Source organism: Pipistrellus kuhlii, unplaced genomic scaffold (genome assembly GCF_014108245.1).
Source record: "Pipistrellus kuhlii isolate mPipKuh1 unplaced genomic scaffold, mPipKuh1.p scaffold_m20_p_8, whole genome shotgun sequence".
Taxonomy (NCBI): Eukaryota; Metazoa; Chordata; class Mammalia; order Chiroptera; family Vespertilionidae; genus Pipistrellus; species Pipistrellus kuhlii.
In genome coordinates this window covers 12,489,376-12,511,282 of record NW_023425584.1, presented here as the reverse complement: position 1 = coordinate 12,511,282, position 21,907 = coordinate 12,489,376, and the positions used below count along the sequence as shown (strand labels likewise).

The window sequence follows — 21,907 nt, the reverse complement described above, 5'->3', positions numbered from 1 at the left end:
CACTGTTTGCAATCAGGTTAAAGGCAAGGTAATAGATATTAGAACAGAGGAACAGAGTGCTCCAGTGAACTTAAAAAAAAAAAAAAAAAAAAAAAAAGGATTGTTTTTCACCTGAAAGGAGAGGAAAACAATGGCCGGAGAAAAGGAAAAGAAGAAAACAGGTCAGGGAAGATGGAGATAAAAGCAGGGTGACTGGGGTACAAGAATGTCCTTTTGTCATCCAATCCAAACATGGTCACAGTGATAGTAGTTTATCACCTGATTTTGGGAAAAAAAAAGTATTTTTATTTTTAAAAATAAGTTTTATTTATTTATTTATTTATAAATATATTTTATTGATTTTTTACAGAGAGGAAGGTAGAAGGATAGAGAGTTAGAAACATCGATGAGAGAGAGACATTGATCAGGGCAACCAAGGCACATGCCCTTGACCGGAATCAAACCCGGGACCCTTCAGTCCGAAGGCTGACGCTCTATCCACTGAGTCAAACCGGTCTTGGCAAAAAAGTATTTTTATTGATTTCAGAGAGGGAGAGAGAGGGAGAGATAGAAACATCAATGATGAGAGAGAATCATCAATCGGCTGCCTCCTGTACGCCCCCTACTAGGGATTGAGCCCACAACTGAGGTATGTACCCTTGATCAAATTTGAGCCCAGGACCCTTCAGTTCACAGACCAATGCTCTGTCCACTGAGTCAAACCAAGTAGGCCTATCATCTGATTTTGTGACATTGGTTTCATATTTCTTTTAGTCTCTTAGACCTGACAATCTATCAAGACCTTATGAAGGAATTCCCAAGCATCTTTAGTTGCTGCAGAGAAGTATAAAGGCCCAAGGATATCATCTTCCATGCATTAGAAGAGAGGTTTTAATGAGTAACAGGAGGCAAAAGTTTAATTTTTCTCCTTTTATTGGTCGTTCTGAGTTACTGTAAGCCCTTTCTTAGGTCACCTTTGTGTTCTTCCCTAGTTACCAAGAGTCCAGTTCCTATATTCAAGAAATATTTTGCAATCTACTCCAAGAGTTTTGTTAACATTATTTATGAATTCATCAATGCTTAGCTAAATAGAAGTGGACTGAGATCTGGGCAAAAGATAACTTAAAAATCATCTGTTAAACAGACCATTTATCTAAAATACTCAGCTACCATTATTCTCTGAGAAATACTACATATTGTTCAACACTTGATAATTATTAAATTGTCTACTCTAGTAATACCAAACTTATCAGACCGTTTGTACAATGCCTATTCCATTATTGACAAGAATCTCTATGAATCGTGTTGCTTAGAATTAGTGAAGCTTAAAAGTTTTAGTTGACCTTGATGATAAACAAAAACAAAACTCTTTAATCACAACAAAAAATATAAAAGTGGCTAAGCAGCTGAACAAGGTCCAGTCCGTTGTCTTTTGATAATTTCTTTGGCTGGGTTGCTAATGAATGAATTTTTTGTACAAATTCTTTTAATTTGGGGCTTTCCCCACCCACTCCCCCCCCCTTTTTTTTAAGGTAAGAAGGCATATATTTTCTGAAAATATGCTTTGTTTTTAAAAAGCAGATATTCATGCACTATTAGTGCAATAAAAATTACCAAAAAAGAGCGGAAAGAGAATATAAAACAGTGTGCATCTTAACTAAACCATTGTTAGGAAACAGAACTTTTCTCTTCGCTTACTTCCATAACAGCGCCGTCAAGTAGAAGGCAAAATATGGGTAAATCTAGGACTGATGCCTATTTGGAAGCCAATATTACTTTCGCGTTTTCCCTTCCTTTTCAAAACTAGGTTTTGTTTGGTACTATATACAACAAGGTAGCAGGTTTTTTTGTTTGTTTGTTTTCATTTACTGGCTAACAGCAAGCAGGTAATGCAAGCTGGGAGTTCGCTGAATGGATCCGATAGGGACCGCTCTGAATTTTCGTTAAAATCTGGATCTCTTTCGTCCGTCAAGGTTTGTCAAGGGCTCTCCCCGCTTTCGGAGGGAACGGAGGTGGGAATGGGCGGGGGTGGGGTGAGGGGGGCGATACCATTTGACACAATGCTATACAAATCCCCGGGGCAGCTCTTCTATTCACATTAGCTTCCTCCGTTCTATGAGTCACTGAGGCCTGCCGCTTCCTTTTCCTAACAATCTTCTCTCCCCCTTCCGACGCCCCACCCCGTCCTGGATTGCATAAAAATGGGGAGACTTCTAAAGCTGCAATTACTGGTGCTGTTGGCTCCTGGTGCCAGGGAAGGCTCTCAAGGCTTCAGTCCTCAAGGGTCACCTTTCAGGCCTCACTCGGAACACCGGCACTAGTCCCGAGTTCCACGAAGAACGCTGCACACCTGGGCAAGCCGCGCGCGGAACCATCCCGAGACCTCACACCCGCCCCCCAACACCCTCCTGGCTCGGACCCCACTAACTGGCGCATGCGCAGCACAAGCGAGGGCCATCGGCCATCCAGCGGTCCTAGCGTCTGCACGGCGGTCCGTCTCAGAAAGGCCTGACTCCACCGTCACCATGAGGAAATCCTGGGAGCAGCTACCCAGCATTACTACAGAAAAACAAGGCAAACCGCGACCCGGTCTCCAGCACGTTTCCGGTTTAAACCTAACTTCCGGTTCGTCAGCCGGTTCCTGTCTCTGCCTTCCACTTCCGGTGCCTTGTGTTGCGCTGCCGCAGGTTCCTGCGTCCGCCTCCGACGGTCCCACCGCTCTCCAGGTGAGGGACTCGGGCACCCCGGCGCGCTGCCCCCCGAGATGCCGTGGGCTGGGTCCCCGCAACGTTGCCGTCCTGGGGACCCCAAAGCGGCCGCCGCCGCGGCGGGCTGGGGGCTGCCGGTGGGCGCCCGGACCGCGCCTCCCCTGGTCCTGCGCCCAGGCCTCCGGCCCCGGCCCTGGGCCGCGGGTCGCCGGGGCCGCCGCCCTCCCTTCCGGCCTCCTCGTCCAGGGTTAGGGCTTCCCGCGCCGCAGTGGACCTGGCGTCCCCAAACTTCATTCCTTCCTCTTCTGGGGTTTGGGCATCTCTTCCCCCGTCACTGTCCCTATAGACTTAGGGCTCGCTGCCTGCCTGCTTTCTAGGCGATTCCATACCTGTCCCTTCCCACAGCGCTCGGCTCTGCACTGCCTCCCGGTTGCTGCTGTGGTGCTGTCCTGGCTAGGAGGTGAAAGGAGTACTTTTTGCACCGTTTACTAGGCTCGTTAACATCCCCTAAGTGCCCGAGATGTTTACCTTTTGCTGCTGTTACTTTGTAATTCACGCCTTTGCAAAAATACTTTTAGGCAAGTTGTTTTACGTCTTTGAGTTTTCTAGTCTGTATAGTAATATGAAACCTATTTCAATTTGATTCATTTGACTTCTTATTGAAGATCGTAACATTTATGAGAGCAGATTCGCGCTAAAATGAAGTGCTTTGCTCTAAAGTAACACGCTTTATTTAAATTCCTTAGTAGAGCAGGCTGTAAACAGAAGAGTAAATTAAGTGAGTTTGAGGTGTTCTCGTTTAACCAGACACATTGAAGACACTTGACACCTTACGGTTTTCAAATTATTTTTGCATGTTAAGAATTTGCCTTCTTTCTTGCAGCACATTCAAAGATTTCAATAAATAAGGGATAGCATTTGGATACAGCAGTACTTGGTATTAGGAAATCCAGTTCTCTGATGTATGTGGGGAGAACAAACTAATGAAAACTAGTAGACAGCTTTATGAGGGAGGAGCCATACATGCTGTCTTTGAGCATAGCAGCTGCTACCTCATCTCTGTGTGCTTATATATGCACCTCTGGGCTTTGTGTTTGTTGATCTTTGATGTCTGTAGGTTCAGTTCAAGAGAGACAGTGATGGTGTAGGGAAAAAAACATGAAATTTAGTCAGAAGACCTGTTACCAGCTGTATACTCATGAACAGATTACTTAACCTCTCTGAACTCCCATTTCCTTAATTGTAAAAGTGGGCCAGTTCTTATCAAACAATCTTGTTAAACGAGATAGTCTCCATAAAAACTGTCCAATGTATTAAATATGAAACCAATAATGGCCATTTACTATTTATTTAGTAAATGGAACACTTGAGTTACGCTTTTTAAAAAAAATTGCCTCCCCAATACTTATATAATGCTTACTTTGTGCAGGTACTGTATGACATAAATATGAAATAACTAAATCTTCATGAAAACCCTAAGATGTAGGTAGTATCATCATCTCTATTTTGCAGATGAGGAAGCCTAGGCACTAAGATTCAAGGAACCTCCCATAGTCAAATAGTTAATAAGTGGAAGAGCTGAACACAGGTAATCTAGCACTAGTTTGTGCTATTAACGACTCTCACACTGCTACCTCCCAAATGTTAAATGAACAATGGTCCATCATGGAGAAACTTGCCTGTAGCATAAACCTGATCAATCAGAAAGGGAGGGAAAGGTAGCTCATTATTACAACTTTCCAGGTGAACAGAGAGAATCTGATAGAATATGAAGAAGTTTTGGGGGAATTGTAACTTTGAGTCCTGGTAACCTTTGGCATTCTGATAACATTACTGTAAGAAAGTCCTGCTTCTCTATCATCAAGTTGTAAAATAGAACCCAACTTATAAAACTTAAAGCCTGGCCTGTGTGGTTCTCAGTGGTTGAGTGTCAACCTATGAACCAGGAGGTTGGGTTTCGATTTCTGGTCAGGGCACATTCCTGGTTGTGGGCTCAATTCCCAGTGGGGTCGTGCAGGAGGGAGCCAATCAGTAATGCTTTTTCATCATTGATTCTCCCTCTCTAAAATAAAAATATATTAAAAAAAAAAAAAACAAAAGCAAAGTTACAGGTTTGGATACATCTTTGATATTTATTTTGTATTTATTTTAACATGAGTATTTGTATATGCCTTTCTTCTAGGTGTATTTTTCTGAACAAAAGTTGCCTCAACATATGTTTTAAGGATGGCTCTCCCTATCATTGTAAAATGGGGTGGGCAGGAATATTCAGTGACCACACTTTCAGAAGATGATACTGTGCTGGATCTCAAACAGTTTCTCAAGACCCTTACAGGAGTGCTACCAGAACGACAGAAATTACTTGGACTTAAAGTTAAAGGTAATTCTCTCATGTCAGATTTTTTTGCATTGATATGAATTTTTATTTATTATCCTCTTCAATAAGTCCCTTTGGAAGATTTATTTGATAGGGCTATTCCTAAAATTTTTATGTGATATGAGGAAGACTATTAAATATTACTTGAAAATACCACCAGGATTGAGATGAATGGACACAGACACCAGGGGGGTGAGTGAGGGCATGAGTGTGGGGGGTGGAAACAATGGGGAGGGGGGATAAGGACACATATGTAATATCTTAATAAAGAAAAAATTATATATAAAAGATTACTTTGGATTCCTTTGATGGTGTTTGCATGTTAAATATTTGTCACACAAGTCCCAGGTAAGACTAAGTTTTGACATTTGCCTTCTACCACAAGCTTTTCATAATAGTTTGGGCCTTGTACACTCTCCAAATTATCTTTTCTGATTTGAAAGTAATGATAATTTAAAACAATGCTTAGCAATTATATGCATTGTTCACATCCAGTCTAAGAGGGATGTTCATGTGTCTATGTTTGTCATATCATTGAAAGGTGTTTTGAGTGCATTGAATCTATAGTGAGTGATTTTAGGTGTGCAATTTTCAAGACTTTTTGGAAAACAGTTATTTTCATCTTTAACAGTAAAACCACTAATTTATTTTGTTTAGTGAGTTGAGTAAGGATATTCCTTAAGACAGAGTTGGGGAAAAATCAAACGTCGTATTAGTTGGTACTACTTAGTAGGGGTGTCGAACTCAATCAGAGAAGGGGCCAAAATCTAAAATCCAGCCTAAATCGCGGGCCGAATGGTTTACTGAACAGTCATAAACTGTCATTGTGATGGAAACGCAGCGGAGTGCAGTGATGACAGCGCGGTGCGGGCCACATTGCAAGGCCTGGCGGGACGGATTTGGCCCGCGGGCTTTGTGTTTGACACATGTGACTTAGAGTGTTGGAAATTCCGAATTCAGCAGTAATAGTTTGTTAATTTAAGGGAAAAAAGTACTGCTGTGGGATCTGTTCTGAATCTATTATTGTTAGGGTTTTGTATAATAGGATAGTGAAACCAGCACCTGAACTTTAGTGAGAAAACAGTCATTTGCTTGTATTGTAGGCAAACCTGCAGAAAATGATGTTAAGCTTGGAGCTCTCAAACTGAAACCAAATACTAAAATCATGATGATGGGAACTCGTGAGGAGAGCTTGGTAAATGTTTACTTTTGTTACCATTTGTCCCTGTGAAGATAATATGATTTTTACATTGCATTTCTGTATCACAGTTTACATTGTAAAATTGTCAGTTTAGTAGTAACTAAAAAATAACTGCACGGTGAATGTGGTATTAACTCCATAGAAAAATACTGGGGAACTTATTATCAATAGTATATGGATAGCTGTAAGTAATATAGTGCAAATGGTCAAATTTAACATGGCAGAACTGCCCAGTGAATGTCTATAGCAAATTATGAAAAATTTTCCACAGTGTGTGCTTGAAAAACTTGAACTCAATCTCTCATTTGTGTTTTATACTATGTATGTATTTATGTGTTAAAGATAACATGGTAAAAGAAAATATTTTCATCTTTATAGGAAGATGTCTTAGGCCCACCTCCTGACAATGATGATGTTGTCAATGACTTTGATATTGAAGATGAAGTAGTTGAAGTAGAAAATAGGTAAGCGCTTTTCACTACCGAAGAAAATTGGTTGTAATATGAGAAAGAAATGAGTGTTTCATCTGATTTTATTTTTCCATTAGGGAAGAAAACCTACTGAAAATTTCTCGCAGAGTGAAAGAATACAAAGTGGAAATTTTGAACCCACCCAGGGAAGGGAAAAAGCTTTTGGTACTAGACGTTGATTATACGTTATTTGGTAAGTCGGCTAAAATTATGTTTCATCTTCTGTTATCCACGTTTTTTCCTTTTATTTATTTTCCTTGCAATATGAAATACTTGAAAGTTTCTCTTATTACAAAAGAAAATCATTCATTGTAGAAAACACATATAAGAATAAAAAGAAGTTCTCTATAATCCTGAGACCCAAAGATGACCACTTTTATAGTTTTGTGTATCTTCAAGGTGTATTTGTATGTATATTTTTATTACTTTTGCTTAGTGATATATTGAATATTTTCTCATTTAATATTTATTGTGAGTGAAATATATATATGTTTTTTGTTACACAGAATTCTAGTTTTTTGGTGCATCATAGGCTACCAAGTCATTTCCTACTGATTAACATTTAAATTTTTATGAGGATTTAAAAAAAAGTATTTTTGATATTAACCCTGGTTTTCTGTTTAATTATATTCAGGGCTGATTTTTGAATTTAAAATTTAAATTATCTTCAGGGCCGATTCTTTTTTTTTTTTTTTTTTTAAATATATTTTATTGATTTTGTACAGAGAGGAAGGGAGAGAGAGTTAGAAACATCAATGAGAGAGTCATAGATCAGCTGCCTCTTGCACACCCCCTACTGGGAATATGTCCGAAACCAAGGCACATGCCCTTGACCGGAATCGAACCCGGGACCCTTCAGTCCCCAAGCGGACACTCTATCCATTGAGCCAAACCGGTCCCGGCTGGGCCGATTCTTTAAAATTAGAAAGATGTTCATTTCCCCCTCTAATATTGTCAAGAAATGATTAGTTTACTCCTGATATTAGAAAGAATTTACTTACCACTATCCTAAACTTTAAGTACATGATATAAGTTAAAGTATACTTATTTTAAAATTTGACTATAAGTTAATTGTACCTGTTTGGTGAAATGTGATTATATCTGGAAGGTGAATGATTCAAAGAATAAGTACCCTAGTTTGTTTTACATATTGTAAAGTAACATCTATACTTGAGAGACTAGATGACAAAAAAAAAATTCTATACTTTACTATATAAGCTTGAGTTCTGGCTGTTGCTCTTCTTCACAAATTGAATCACAAAGATATTGAATTGTGTGCTTTGGAGTCACCTCTTTGTCAGTCAATGTGTCAGTCTGAAGTAGCTTGCTTGTGAGTGTGCATATTACACTACAGACCCAGAGAACAGATTTATGCACCGATGGAGTCACTTGGCCTGGCCTGTGGGGATCAGAACAAAACCGACTCTCTGACATCCCCTTAGGGGTCCCAGATTGTGAGAGGGTAGTTCTCAGGGGATGCACCCCAGAATCAGGCTCCTTTCTCTCTGGTTCTAGGTGTGTCACCCAAGAACCTCAGGTGCCAAGTCAACGCAGCTTGGCAGCTCTAGCGTTGAGTGTTTGCCCCCTGGTGGTCAGTGTGCATCATAGCTATGGGTTGGGTGGTCACTTAGGCTTTTATATATATTGATTTCCTAAGTTTAATTGATATTAGGTACTTATCCACATAATAAACTAATAATCATCTATGACTGATTTTCTTTTAGACCATAGGTCTTGTGCAGAGACTGGGGTAGAATTAATGCGGCCATATCTTCATGAATTCCTAACATCTGCATATGAGGATTATGACATTGTTATTTGGTGTAAGCTATATATATATGTTTTGTTCGTTTGTTTGTTTGTTTGTTTAGCTTTCCATGGAAATAATGTTGTTCCTTATATTCTGCTTTATAAAGTGTCACTTAAAATGACCTATGTTTAAATATGATACATTTTTCATTTGATTTAGCAAATTTTTAATAATCATGTTTGACTTTCTTGCATCACATAGTTGCCAAGTTCTGCTGAAATAGTTAAATATAGGAAGAGAGTGGATTTTGGTGTCAGATAAAAATGGCCTTATATTCATAAGATTCCCCTCACCCCTTGATTAGGAACTTTTCTTTCTGATCTTTACTGTAGAATCTTTGATGCTTCAGGATATTGTTGCTTTCTTTCTTCATCACTCTAGTTTCAAAATACTTGGAGAATTTATATATTTTAAAAATCATAGTGATGTGGTTCTTCAGAAATAAAGAAAGGCAGTGTGAACTTACAATACTTAAGGAAAATGAATGAATGGACTAAAGCGGTATAACAAATTGTGGTCTGTGGACCATTCCAGGAACTTACAGGTTTGTGATAAGATAAAGGTAATGAGTTTGCTTTGAAAAGTGAATTTACTAGAGCACGTTGTTTAGTTCAGTTGACAATTTTTTTTTTGTTTTGTTGCAAGACTTTCTTGATAAGGGAAGTGGTGTATTAATATACATCTTACCTTCCCACAAACATGCAAAGTTGCCTCTGGCAATGTCATAAGTACAGAGGACCTATCCTGATTGTGAATGAAATAAAATCTAATCAATTAAAGATACTACATTTAATTTTACTAGGTTTTTGATGAAAGGCCACATAATATTTTTCAGCCTGTAAATTTCCTTTGTACTTTTCCTAGTAATCTGCAACTCTCTGTTGTTCAGTGGTAATACAGGTTCACAGCCATTAAAAGTAAATACTGAAATACATAATTTTCTGGTTTTAAGACATAGAAGAAAGCTAAATAGAGTACGATTTGAATTCTGGCTCATAGTATCGATATTACTATGTGATACTGGGTAGGTCAGTTAATCTGTCTGAGCCTTAGTTTTCTCATCTGAGAAATGAAGATAAATAAGCCTATATTACAGAGTAGTTGTAAAAAATATATAGGTATATTACCTAATACTATGGCACTTAGTATATAATGATTACTTAGTAATTAGAAGCCCTTTTCATTAGCTGTGAATCTTTTTGTTTCTCATCTAAAAATTAGAAACCTGAAATGTATACTGAATTAAAAATTATTTTTTTCTCTCATGATTGTTGTCATTGTAGATTCACCAGTCTGGAAGGTGATTCTTTTGGTGGTTGTGTGCTAAAGATACTTGTTTTGAGAACACCTCTCGTACATCCATTGCCCTAAAACAATACACATACACATACACATACTTAAATAATTGAACTTCTTTTTCCCTTTATAAACATTTTGCTTGGTAATACCTATTTGGTTTCGTCCAGTAACTTGAAACCAGGAGGGTACATAAAGATGAGGGCTTAATATTTTAAAATCATTGATCTCAAAACTGGACAATATGCAGATATATAACATAGATCAGTTTATGAATATAGTTGTCTCAGACTTAAAAGTTGTTAGACTCAATGAGCATAGAGTTTGGTGAGCCTGATAAAACCTATCTAATCTTTGATGTTAACTTTTTAGAAAAATTTATTTGTTATTGATTTCAGAGAGGAAATGAAAAGGAGAGGGAGATAGAAACATCAATGATGAGAGAGAATCATTGATCAATTGCCTCTTGCACGCCCCCCACTGGGGATTGAGCCCACAACCCCAGGCATAAGCCCTAACTGGGAATTGAACTGCGACCTGGGTCATAGGTTGACACTCAACTACTCAACTACTGAGCCACTGAGGCCAGGCTAATGTTAACTTTTGACATATAATACTAATCTGCTATATTGACGTATATACTTGTGCATTGTCTGGATAGAAAAAAAATGGGCACCCAGACACCCTAAATTTAAGTTTGGAACTGAAAGAGAATAGTATTAGGCTATTTTTAAAGATAATTTAAGTCTTGACTTAGACATTTCCTAGGTTCACAGTTCTTTTAGCATTGGTTACCTGTGTCTTTTAGATCAGGGGTGGGGAACCTTTTTTGCTAAGGGCCATTTATATATTTATAACATCATTCATGAGCCATACAAAATTACAAACTTAAAAATTAGCCTGCTATATTTGGCTTAAACATTTAATTTACTCACCCTAATGCCTTGGCAGGGACAGACTAAATGATTTTGTAGGTGTTATATGGCCATGGACCAGACATTCCCCACCCCTGTAATGTAAAAGTAGTTAAGTTTTATTATGTCTTAAAGATACACATTAAATTTATTTTTATAAAATATGTAATTGATTAAACTTTTAGTGTTGCTTAGAAAACTAATTTATACAGAAGAAAGGTTTTTTAAAGTGAAATTCATGTTTTTCATGTGTCTTGTATTCCTCATGTTTTAGCTGCTACAAATATGAAGTGGATTGAAGCTAAAATGAAAGTAAGTATCAAAAAACAATCCATATAAGAATGTCTTGCAACTATAATTGTCTTTTTTTTTAAGTTTCTAATTGAATTAATTTCATTCTCATTGGAGAATATTTAGTGGATAAACAGTACAGGAATTAGAATTGTGTTTAGTCTGATGGTGGATTATATTAAGTTAAACACCTATGTCGTTTTCAAGACATACAGCAAAGCTCTCCTTTCTCTTCCCTCCCAATTTATTATAATGCTTTCTTCTTTTTGTTCTGGTGTTTGATACTTAAAGGAGTAAAGCTCTTTTAAAATAATGAATTGGGAAGTAATCTCTCTCTAGTTTCTTTCTTTGGACTGCTATTTATTGACTTAGCTAAGTGAAACTAAAATGCTAGCCAGTTGTTAAGTAGCAGGTGGTGGCCAGGAGGGTAGAAAGTTGGCATAATGGAAAGTTGTAGCTAGAATATTCAGAAAACCTGGAATTTCCACATTATTATATTTTAACCATATGAGTATTGTGTATTTCTAGGAGCTGGGAGTGAGCACAAATGCAAATTACAAGATTACCTTCATGTTGGACAGTGCTGCTATGATAACAGTGCATACGCCAAGAAGAGGATTAATAGATGTAAGAAATCATTTTACTTTTATTTAAAGGCTTGTTTCTTTTTTAATGTACTTTTATATTTATATTGCTGGAATAAACTACATAAAAAGTTTAGACATCTGAGTGGACAGTAAACTATCGGTTGAGTTTAGACTTAGGAAGATGAATTTAAGGTTAATAGGTTTGAATTTTATTTTATTTTTCAGATTTGAATTTTAATTACAAAATTAAGGGTTTTGGTGCAGGAAAGCATGGATAATTGACCCATGATGATGGCAGCATAGTGTTGCTAAAGACAGAGTGTGAGAAAAAATACTGACATCAAGGGAGGTACTAGAAACAAACCAAAACAGACTTGCCGTGCCCTATGTGAAACTGATAAATTGGGGTAATATATATGAGGCCCCTGAGAAAAGCAGCAATAGCCATTAGAGAAAAGCCCATGTTTGGGAACCAACTGGTGGCTTGACCTAACTACAAAATGACAACACTATTTAAGAGGATATAGGATTCCTAACCCTGGATGTTATAAAGCTCTTGTCATATTTCTTAAGACTTTAGTAGCCATGAAACCGAGAATCTGGTTTATTGTGACAGCTTATGTATATTTGTCTTCAAATATTTGAGGGGTTTATACAAATTGAGGCAAGTAAAGTTTTAGTGAAATTAAGAAAAATATATCTTAATATATAAAAAGCCAGGGGCTGTCATGACTGAAACAACCAGACAGACGACTGAACACATGCTGCTGGGGTGACAAGGCTGGCAGGGGCGTTAGTGAGGGATGACCAAATGACTATACAGCTGGCTGCGTGGGGTGATCAGGTCAGAAAGGGAGGGCAGTTGGGGGTGACCAGGCCGGTGGAAGGGACCATTGGGGGTGACCAGGCCAACGGGCAGAGGTGGTTAGGGGTGATTAGATTTGGGGGCAGCGGGGGACACGGACATTTAAGGGCAATCAGGTAGGCAGATAGTTGAGCAATTAGGAGCCAGTGGCCCTGGATTGTGAGAGAGATGTCCTGGATTGGAGAGAAGGATGCAGGTTGGGCTAAGGAGGACCCCTCTCCCCCCAGTGCACAAATTTCGTGCACTGGGCCTCTAGTGTATATATATATTATTAATCCTCACCCGAGGATGGATGGACATATATTTTAAATATGTTTTATTGATTTTTTTACAGAGAGGAAGGGAAAGGGATAGAGAGTTAGAAATATTGATAAGAGAGAAACATCAATCAGCTGCTTCCTGCACACCTCCCACTGGGGATGTGCCCACAACTAAGATACATGGTCTTGACCAGAATCGAACCTGGGATCTCTCAGTCCGAAGGCCGATGTTCTATCCACTTAGCCAAACTGGTTTTGGCCCGAGGATATTTTTCCATTGATTTTGAGAGAGAGAGAGAGAGAGAGAGAGAGACAGACAGACAGACACAGACACAGACACAGACACAGACACAGACACAGACACAGAGAGAGAAACATCAATGTGAGAGACACATTGATTGGTTGGTTGTCTCCCACACCAGGTATGTGTCCTTGACCAGGAATTGAATCATGACTATTTTGGTCTGCAAGCCAGCACTCTTAACCACTGAGAAAAACTGGCCTGGGCAAAATTAAAATATTTTAATAACATTCTTTGCTGTAGCTAGGGCACTAAGAAGAAAATAGGCTTCTTACATTAAATGATAGGAGAAAAAGAAAGCTTAACTTTTTTTTTTTTTTTTTTTTTTTTTAATTCTCACCTGAGGATTTGAGAGAGAATGAGAGACACATTGATCAGTTGCCTCCAGTACACACTCCAACTGGGGAATTAATCCTGCAACCTATGTTTGTGCCCTGATCTGGAATTGAATCCACAACCTTTTGGTGTACAGGACAACTCTCCAACAACTAAGTCACTGGCCAGGGCAAAACTTAATGTTTTAAAATGTCAACCATTGTTGCTATTTACTTACTACTATTTAATGTCAGGGTTACTGTTATGATATAATCTCATCTATATATATAAAAGCCTAAGCAACCAAACAATGGAACAACCAGTTGGCCAGTTGCAATAGCTTGCACTAACCACCAGAGGGCAAACACTCAATGCAGGAGCTGCCCCATGGTGGTCAGTGCACTCCCACAGCCAACCTCCTCCAATCCCTCCCCCTGGCCAGCTGGCCCAGATCGGCCGATTGTACCTGATCACTGGCCCTGCCAAGGGACCCCACCCATGCACAAATTCATGCACCGGGGCTCTAATATTATTATAAATGAGACCCTTGCTTTCATTAAAATGTACTTTCGCCACTCAAAATTAATTTATTAAAAAATTTCCCCCCCAAATGTGTAAAATACATTCACATGATTCAAAATTAAATGTACATAAGAGAAGTCTTCCTCCTATTTAGTCCCTCCCTCTCCTTAATGCTCCTTCCCACGAGAAATCACTTATTTCTTGAGTAGTCTTACAGACCTAATGCAAGTACCAACAGACACGAATGTATAAGGAATTAATCTTTTTGAAGGCTCCTTTTAAGAATTCAAAAATAAAAGCAAGAATTTACAAATTATTGTGCTTTTGAACTTAAGCAATCAAATGCCCTAGAAATTATGCACCTGTGCCACTGAATTAAAGACAAGTTAGTTTTTCTGTAATATTTACATTCTGTATGAAAATATTTAAAGTCGTATTAAAAGATCCAGATACATTGTCCATCACTAAAGTTTTCCAGTTCTGAAGGGTAGTATTAGCCCAGGAAGTAATGTGTCTGCTTAGCAGATATCTAAACCGTTATTTTAGGTTCTTTTTAAATTAAACTATTACTCTTACTTTGACCCCAAATCTTTATGTTGTAATTATGGGAAATCTAATAATGGGGTTTATTTCAGTTCAGTTTGAACAGATCTTTCAGAAGTTAACATTTTGAGATACATCCTGCTTTGAGGTGTGTTGTATCTCAGTCTGGTCTGGTCACACAGCCAGCTGTGCCTGCCTTACAGAGGAACACCTGGTGTAGTTCTGCAGGGCATTTTGTGTTGCTGCTTTTTAAGAAAGGGTGAACTATTGATAAAGTTTGAGTTAAATCTAAACTTTTATTCTAAGGTCAAGCCTCTTGGCGTTATATGGGGAAAGTTTTCAGAGTTTTACAGCAAAAAGAACACCATTATGTTTGATGACATAGGAAGAAATTTTCTAATGAACCCTCAGAATGGACTAAAGGTAAGTCTACTTGCTATGCTCACATAACCTGGAATAACACTTTAATACTGTTGAATTTCATAAATTTTTGGAAGTACTCTATCATTATGGTCATGCAAGAAAAGTTTAATTGTTTAGAAAAATGTATGTAAAATTGAACATTGTCTTCTTGGTTAGCCAACTCATTCAGGTGTTTTATTTTTAATTAAATTTGTGGGGAGCAACATGAGCTTATTGACCATTGACTTTTAGCATCAAAAGTGAAAGCATCAGCCTTGGCCAGTTCTGCTCAGTGGATATAGAGCATTGGCCTGGAAACTGGAGGGTCCCAGCTTCAGTTCCTGTCAAGGGCACGTACCTTTGTTGTAGGCTCCTCCCTGGCCTGGGCCCTGTTTGGGGTTCATGCAGGAGGTAACCAATTGATGCGTTCTCTCACATCGATGTTTCTTTCTGTCTTTCTCTCTCTCTTCCACTCTGGTTTAAAAAAAAAAAAAAAAAGTGAAGTCATCAGACATTTTATTAATAAGGGGTACAAATCTTGGAATTTCTTATATTCTAGTTATCTAGGAAGCTAGCAGTAAGGGTCTTTCAAAATATATTTTGATTGATTTCAGAGAGAAAGGGAGAAAGAGAGAAAGTCAGAAACATCCATGATGAGAGAACCACCGACTGGCCTCCTCCCTGCACACACCACACTGGGGGCGGAGCCCGCAACCCCAGGCTTGTGCCCGTACTTGGAATTAAACTGACCTCCTGGTTCATAGGTCAGCGCTCAATCTCTGAGCCATGCTCAGTGTTTTTTTGTTTTGTTTTGGTTTGGTTTTTATTAGAAACAAAACAGGTTATAAAAATGTATGCTCTCCTAGCTATATAAAAGTTTCATAGAAAAATGTTGAAATGGAAGTCATCAATGTTAAAATTTGTCTCCTTTGTTAGATCAAGCTTGTATTGGGTTAACTTTATGAATGAAGTGATATGAATGAAATTATTCAATTAGTAAGAAGGAGAAAAGTCTAAGCAGTTATGCAAAGAAGAGACACCATATAGGATTCAAATGCCATAAGAAAGCTAGTGTTTCAGATCCAGACTGAAAAGATAACAAGGAAAAATTAGGTGGAAGTGCGCTTAACTTGTATTATAAACATTATACCAGGACTATCGGTTTGTTAAACTGAGGTAATATAAAAGTAATTTTTGATATTGACATCCTTGTTAATATTTTAATATAATTAACTCTAAGTGATACATGAGTGTAAATTTGGACCAGTTTCCATTGTGCAATGTGAAATATTGGGTAATGTTTGTTTTCTTATAGATAAGGCCTTTTATGAAAGCTCACCTAAATCGAGATAAAGACAAAGAACTTTTAAAATTAACTCAGTACCTCAAGGAAATAGCAAAATTAGATGACTTTTTGGACCTAAATCACAAATATTGGGAAAGGTGAGTGTTACTTTTTTGTTAATTTTCTCTTTCCATTATGAATGAAAAAATTGGCGTCTCTGGTTTTACACACAACTCTTTTTATTTTACAATGGGTAAATCTAAGAATATTTTCTAATCTCATGACATCTCATCCAAGAGTATTTTTACCTTTTGTCTTAACCTCTAACTAGTCAATAAACCCATATCTTAAGATCTCTATTACTTCTAATAGAGAGGAATTGAGAGTCTGGTACATGTTTGTGACTCTACCTGTAAATTATTTTGTGACATGAGGTAGGTCCACTCTATTATGAATCACTTGGGTTTGTAATCTCTATCTGATATTGTAAAATAATGTCTGCATAAAATAAAATACATTAAAAATTTATCTACAAATAATCTGTGTATCAGAAATGTTAGCGAACTTTATTCCACTAGAAAAACAAATTGTAGATAATGTAACTAAATGATAGGTATAAATGCCACAATGCCAGAAAGTGAGCAAGTTTTGCACCATCTAAACTTGTCTAGGTGTTATGGTTTTAAGGACTCTTGCCTCATTCCCCATTATCACTGAGTATGATAACTTATAAATGGGATAGAGATATGAAACTTTTAATTTAGTGGTAGATTCTTATAAAATTACATTAAGAAAAGTTTGTTTGATTAATAAATTAATGTATTTGCATCTTTACCTTCTTAATCAGAGTCCCTTAGCATCTTTGGCCCACTATCTTTGTGTAAGAAAAGTAAAATTTTTAAGTGGAGTTTGAGGTTTTTGGGGGGAGAAATTACAATATTAATTATAAGTAAGACAGTATAGAGTAATTGAGGGCCTTATTTTAAATCTGAGCTTTGCCACTTTCTGGCTGTGTGAACTTGGGGGAATTGCTTAACCAGGCGTCCTCAAACTTTTTAAAGTGGGGGCCAGATCACGGTCCCTCAGAGAGCTGGAGGGCCGGACTATATGAACTACTAATTCCTACTGTAACACCTCAGCTGCGCTCACAGCCCAAAAAACCCGGCGGGCCGGATCAGACTCCTCTGCGGGCCGCATGTGGCCCGCGGGACGTAGTTTGAAGATGCCTTAACCTCTTTGTTTCTGTAAAATAAGAATAAGTTCTAATAGAAAACTTTTCATAGAGCTGTTGTGAGGACCAAATGAACCTAGAGTGTGTGTTTAGAATAGTGCTTGGCACATAGTCCAAAACTGTTAGTGATTATTAACAGTTATTACTCATCTTTAAAAGTTTTGGTTCTGCCCTGACTGGTTTGGCTCAGTGGATAGAGCGTCGGCCTGCGGAATGAAAGGTCCCAGGTTCGATTCTGGTCAAGGGCATGTACCTTGGTTGTGGGCATATCCCCAGTAGAAAGTGTGCAGGAGACAGCTGACCTATGTTTCTCTCTCATAGATGTTTCTAACTTTCTATTACCCCCCCCCCTTCCTCCCTGTAAAAAAATCAATAAAATATAAGTTTTGGTACTAAAACTATTTTCCTTTGGGGAGAGAGTTAGATTGTTACTGTGAGTTTAGCATGGTTCAGCTTAGACGTCTTTTATTTCTTGCAGATACCTCTCAAAGAAGCAAGGACAGTAGTTCCAAGTTATGCTGGCAGTTATTGAAGATACTTGAGATCCACGAACTCTTGCTTTTATGCTAGAAATCATTATAATAGTGCTGGACACTGAAGCAAATACCAGACTGCTTATACTTATACTTGGTCTTCCAGTTTTTTGTAAATTTAATTTTATATTTTTTGAAGATCACAGCAATATGCTAAAAATTTTATCTCTTTTTCCCCCCTATGTGAATATATTGTTACTCTTGAAAAAATATTTTCTCCAGGTTTGAGTACTGAGGTGTCTCCCCCAACCACCACTCACACAAAAAAAGTGGACAGAAATGTAATATCATTTTGAGATTTTGGAAACAAGTTATTTTTTCCGTTCCTGCCTTATTTGTGTTGTTGTTGAACTAAATCTAAGACCAATTCCATCTTGACACTACTGCTTTTCCTTTTAAAACAAACAACAAACATATACCTACACACACACACACACGTATTTTCAATAAGGAACCTAGTTTGGTATGCTTAAAAGCACCAATTTTTTTAAAAAAAATTCTTTTGTCATAGATACAATTTCTCTTCTTATCCACTATTGGCATCTCTAAATTGTGAGCTGTCTGGTTGTATGTGTGTCAGTGTTTGAGTAAAACTGGAAAATGTCAGCTGCAATACCGATATGTCATGGTATGAAAAATAGAAAACATAAGGTTGAAGAATAAAACTAAGGAACAAGAATGTTTCTTTTTGGTGGCTAAGTAAAAACATTTCTGCCTAAAACCATTGTCATAAAAGCAGAGGCAATACATTTTAAAATGGGACATATCACTGATTCAGCCCTAAAAAGCATGAACAAAAGTGTTTGTTCTGTTCTAGCTGTATCTTGTCTAAGTGCAACACTGTTTCAGTGAAAATATCTAGCCATAAGCTTTAAAAAAAAAAGATTGAAATGCTTAAGCCTGCAAATATGTAATGTGACCACTGTTTTGTGTTGACAGTATTGGTTTATACAGTTCTTGTATTTGAAAGGAATCTGATTCTTTCAAATGAACCTGGTGTATATTGTTCTTACGGGACTATTTCAGTGGTGTAAATAATAAATACCTTTTTTTAAAAAAACAACAACACTGGTTGTCTGCTCTGTTATCCCAAATACTATGTAATCATAAAACAAACATTAGGTCCAGGCAAGGATCTCTTGAAAAAAATTAAATGTGTGTGGTTTTATAAGGGTGTATTTCACTATTTATGCATTCAGAATTGGTGTTTAACAACTACTTAGATATGTTAAATTACTTAATTCTAATAAGTTCCATGTTTTCAAAAAGATAAGCTATTTTTTTTTCAAACTTTAATTACACAAATGATTATTTTTGCTAAACCCAATCCTCATTCTCCTCTACAGGCATTCAATTGTATCACCATCATAAAAATAGAATAAGATGGAAATGCATATTTCACATACATGCTCATCCCACTAGGTTTCCCCTAAACCCCTAATACCTCTTTATGTTAAGTGTGTTCTGCCAAGGTTGGGGTGGGAGGGTGAGGGTTTGGATCTGAGCAGGCCCAGAGTGTGATTAGGAACTCCAGTGATGGACATACTAGAGGTCCTTAGGCACCTCAGGCCCTAACTGGGTCAGCAATTCTCCATCACAAAGGGGAAAGGCAGGTACCACTGGACCCTGGAAATATATTTGTAGCGTGTGGACCACAGCAACCCAACTCACCTCCACTAAGTTCACTTTCTGGGCCTCATATTCCAGCAGCAGCCTCACCTCTGGATGCCGGATGCCCTCAATAGGGGCTTTCTCATTCTGTTCTCCAACATGGTGTGCCACTTGCGCTGGGCATAGGTGAACACCCAAGGACAGTTGTCAATACTGATGCAGCTATCCTGAGAAATGTCCACATCTGCCACTCCTACCTGGAATTGTTACCTCCCTTTAGCGCCTGACACGTGATCGCCGTGTTTACCAGCACCACTGCCCACTTCCAGAAACGCTCCACATTCAGGGAGTGTTTGGCCGGCTCCAATCCACATTTAACACCTGTGTCTTCCCTGAAGCGTGCCAAGCTGCTGTGGGTGGTTTTCTCTTTCAGTTTGAAACTGAGGCCTCTGCAGACTTCTGCAGCAGCCTCCAATCATCTGGTTCCCAGCAGCACAGGCACCGAGAACGTGTGAAGGGCAGCACCATCTTGCGCCCCTTTTTTTTAAAGCTTTTAAAAAATGTGTTTTTATTGATTTCAGAGAGAAAGGTGGAGGGAGAAATAGAAACATTAATGATGAGAGGGAATGATTGATCAGCCGCCTCCGGAATGCCTCCAATTGGATTGAGCCTACAACCTGGGCATGTGACCTGACCAGAAATCGAAGCATGACCTGGTTCATAGGTAGATGCTCAACCCTAAGTCACACCCACCGAGCAAACTATTTTCTTCATGACGGGACTATACGGATTTTTGGTGTAGAAGATTTTGAGACCCCTTAATTAAAATTATTCAATTAATACGTGTTTCTTAAAAACAAAAACAAAACTTAAATGTATTGATTTGAAAGAGAGAAACATGGATTTGTTGTTCCACTTACTGATGCATTCAGTGGTTGATTTCTTGTATGTATTCTAAAGTGGGATCAAACCTACAACCTTGGCATATTGGGATGATGCTTTAACCAACTGAGCTACCTGGCCAGGGCCTAAAATGTGTTTCTTAATTCTGAGGCTAAGTTTAAATATTTAAGGATGGAATAGAATGTTCATTTCATTGGTACATTTCTCACTATAAAAGGCAGCTTATTTCAAAGTAGGCATGGAAAAGACTTAATCTTTTTAAGAGAAGTAAACACTTAAAACTATTCAAATGGCTAAAAAAGAGCTGATATATTTTTTAAGCAGACATTTTCTAAATCAATATAAACTAAAATACAAAACTTACCAAGCCTCAGAAAGCAAAGTATGATTTTCCCCCCCCTAATTAAATATTTTTTTTTTATTTGATAGAGAGAGAGAGAGAGAGAAATATCTCTTGGCTGCAAGACACCCTACTTGGGATCAAGCCTGCAACCCAGGCATGTTGTGCCCTGACAGGGAATCGAACTAATGACCTCTTAGTGCATTGGCTGAGTCTCCACCGCTGAGTCACACCAGTTGGGCACAAAGTAGGATTTTTAAAAACACTTTTGCCATTAGGTGGTGCCCAAACCAAACATTACAAGCCAGTGTGCTAAATGAAACAATTCTGAGAGAACATTGTCATTGTCAGCTGATTGAGATCACATGTGCTAGTTATTAACACATTCATAGAAGATGGGAGTTTTGGCGTGTCCTTGCATCTCATGATTTATTGGAGGCATACTGGTCTTATATATAGCTTCCTATGTGTGGTACACACAGCAGAGCCAAGAGATGACTTAATTCAGAGGCCCAGTCTGGCGAAATAGCAAGTTATTTTTATGATACAATAGTTGCCCTTACCCATGGTTTCACTTCCTGTGGTTTCAGTTACCCACTCTCAATAGTGGTTTAGAAAACATTCAGCGGGAAATTCCAGAGATAATAAGTTTTAAATTGCGTGGCATTCGGAGTTGCGGTGAAATCTCGCGATACTCATCCCTCGGTCCCGTGTCTTCTCGCTGTAGACGCTGCCGCTCATTAGAAGCTTGGTCGCCATTTTGCCTACCAGACCCAAGGTCAAGGTTATCGCTGTGCTTGTGTTCTAGTAACCCACCCTTACTTTTAATCATTGCCCCAAAGCTCAAATATACTGATGCTGGCGATTTCGGTAGGCCGGAGTGCAGCCGTAAAGCACCTCCGTCAAGAAAAAATCCCGTAACCTGAGGTTGCTGACTTAACGGTAAGAGCGAATCTTATATTCGTGAAACTGAAGAAGGAGAACGGCATTGTGCTAGTTCTGCTGTGGTACCTCACGTGGCAAACAGTAGGACCACGGCGCTTAATGAGTGCGAAGTGATGGAAAAGGCATTAACTTTGGGGGTGGGAAACATGGCATCATCGTGGCCCCGTGATCCTGATTTACCGTCAGACGGTCCCCAGTCGCCTAACGCTTCATCACGA

At 38.4% G+C, this 21,907-nt stretch overlaps 1 protein-coding gene and 1 pseudogene across 3 annotated transcripts; one reads left to right on the top strand and one right to left on the bottom strand.

Moving 5' to 3' along the window:
• Positions 1-2,503: 2,503 nt before the first annotated feature.
• UBLCP1 (ubiquitin like domain containing CTD phosphatase 1) lies at positions 2,504-18,950 on the top strand. 3 transcript variants are annotated; one of them, XM_036423313.2, is made up of 11 exons: positions 2,533-2,705; positions 4,870-5,067; positions 6,168-6,259; positions 6,644-6,729; positions 6,813-6,928; positions 8,460-8,558; positions 11,030-11,067; positions 11,575-11,673; positions 14,746-14,862; positions 16,157-16,284; positions 17,836-18,950. In XM_036423313.2, the coding sequence occupies exons 2-11, from the start codon at positions 4,914-4,916 to the stop codon at positions 17,861-17,863; spliced, it is 957 nt and encodes a 318-aa protein (XP_036279206.1). In that variant the 5' UTR covers positions 2,533-2,705; positions 4,870-4,913; the 3' UTR covers positions 17,864-18,950. The 3 variants fall into 3 exon arrangements, with proteins under 3 accessions (XP_036279207.1, XP_036279208.1, XP_036279206.1); XM_036423314.2 differs by lacking the exon at positions 16,157-16,284 and having other exon boundaries at positions 2,504-2,705; XM_036423315.2 differs by lacking the exon at positions 6,168-6,259 and having other exon boundaries at positions 2,515-2,705.
• Positions 18,951-19,398: 448 nt separating this feature from the next.
• LOC118711233 lies at positions 19,399-21,503 on the bottom strand (annotated as a pseudogene).
• Between the last annotated feature and the right edge of the window lie 404 nt (positions 21,504-21,907).

Coding starts and splice junctions, on each gene's coding strand:
- UBLCP1 (XM_036423313.2), top strand. CDS start 4,914: ATGGCTCTCCCTATCATTGTAAAATGGGGTGGGCAGGAATATTCAGTG. Junction 8,559..11,029: donor TTATGACATTGTTATTTGGT/GTAAGCTATATA, acceptor CTCATGTTTTAG/CTGCTACAAATATGAAGTGG. Junction 11,674..14,745: donor CAAGAAGAGGATTAATAGAT/GTAAGAAATCAT, acceptor TTTTATTCTAAG/GTCAAGCCTCTTGGCGTTAT.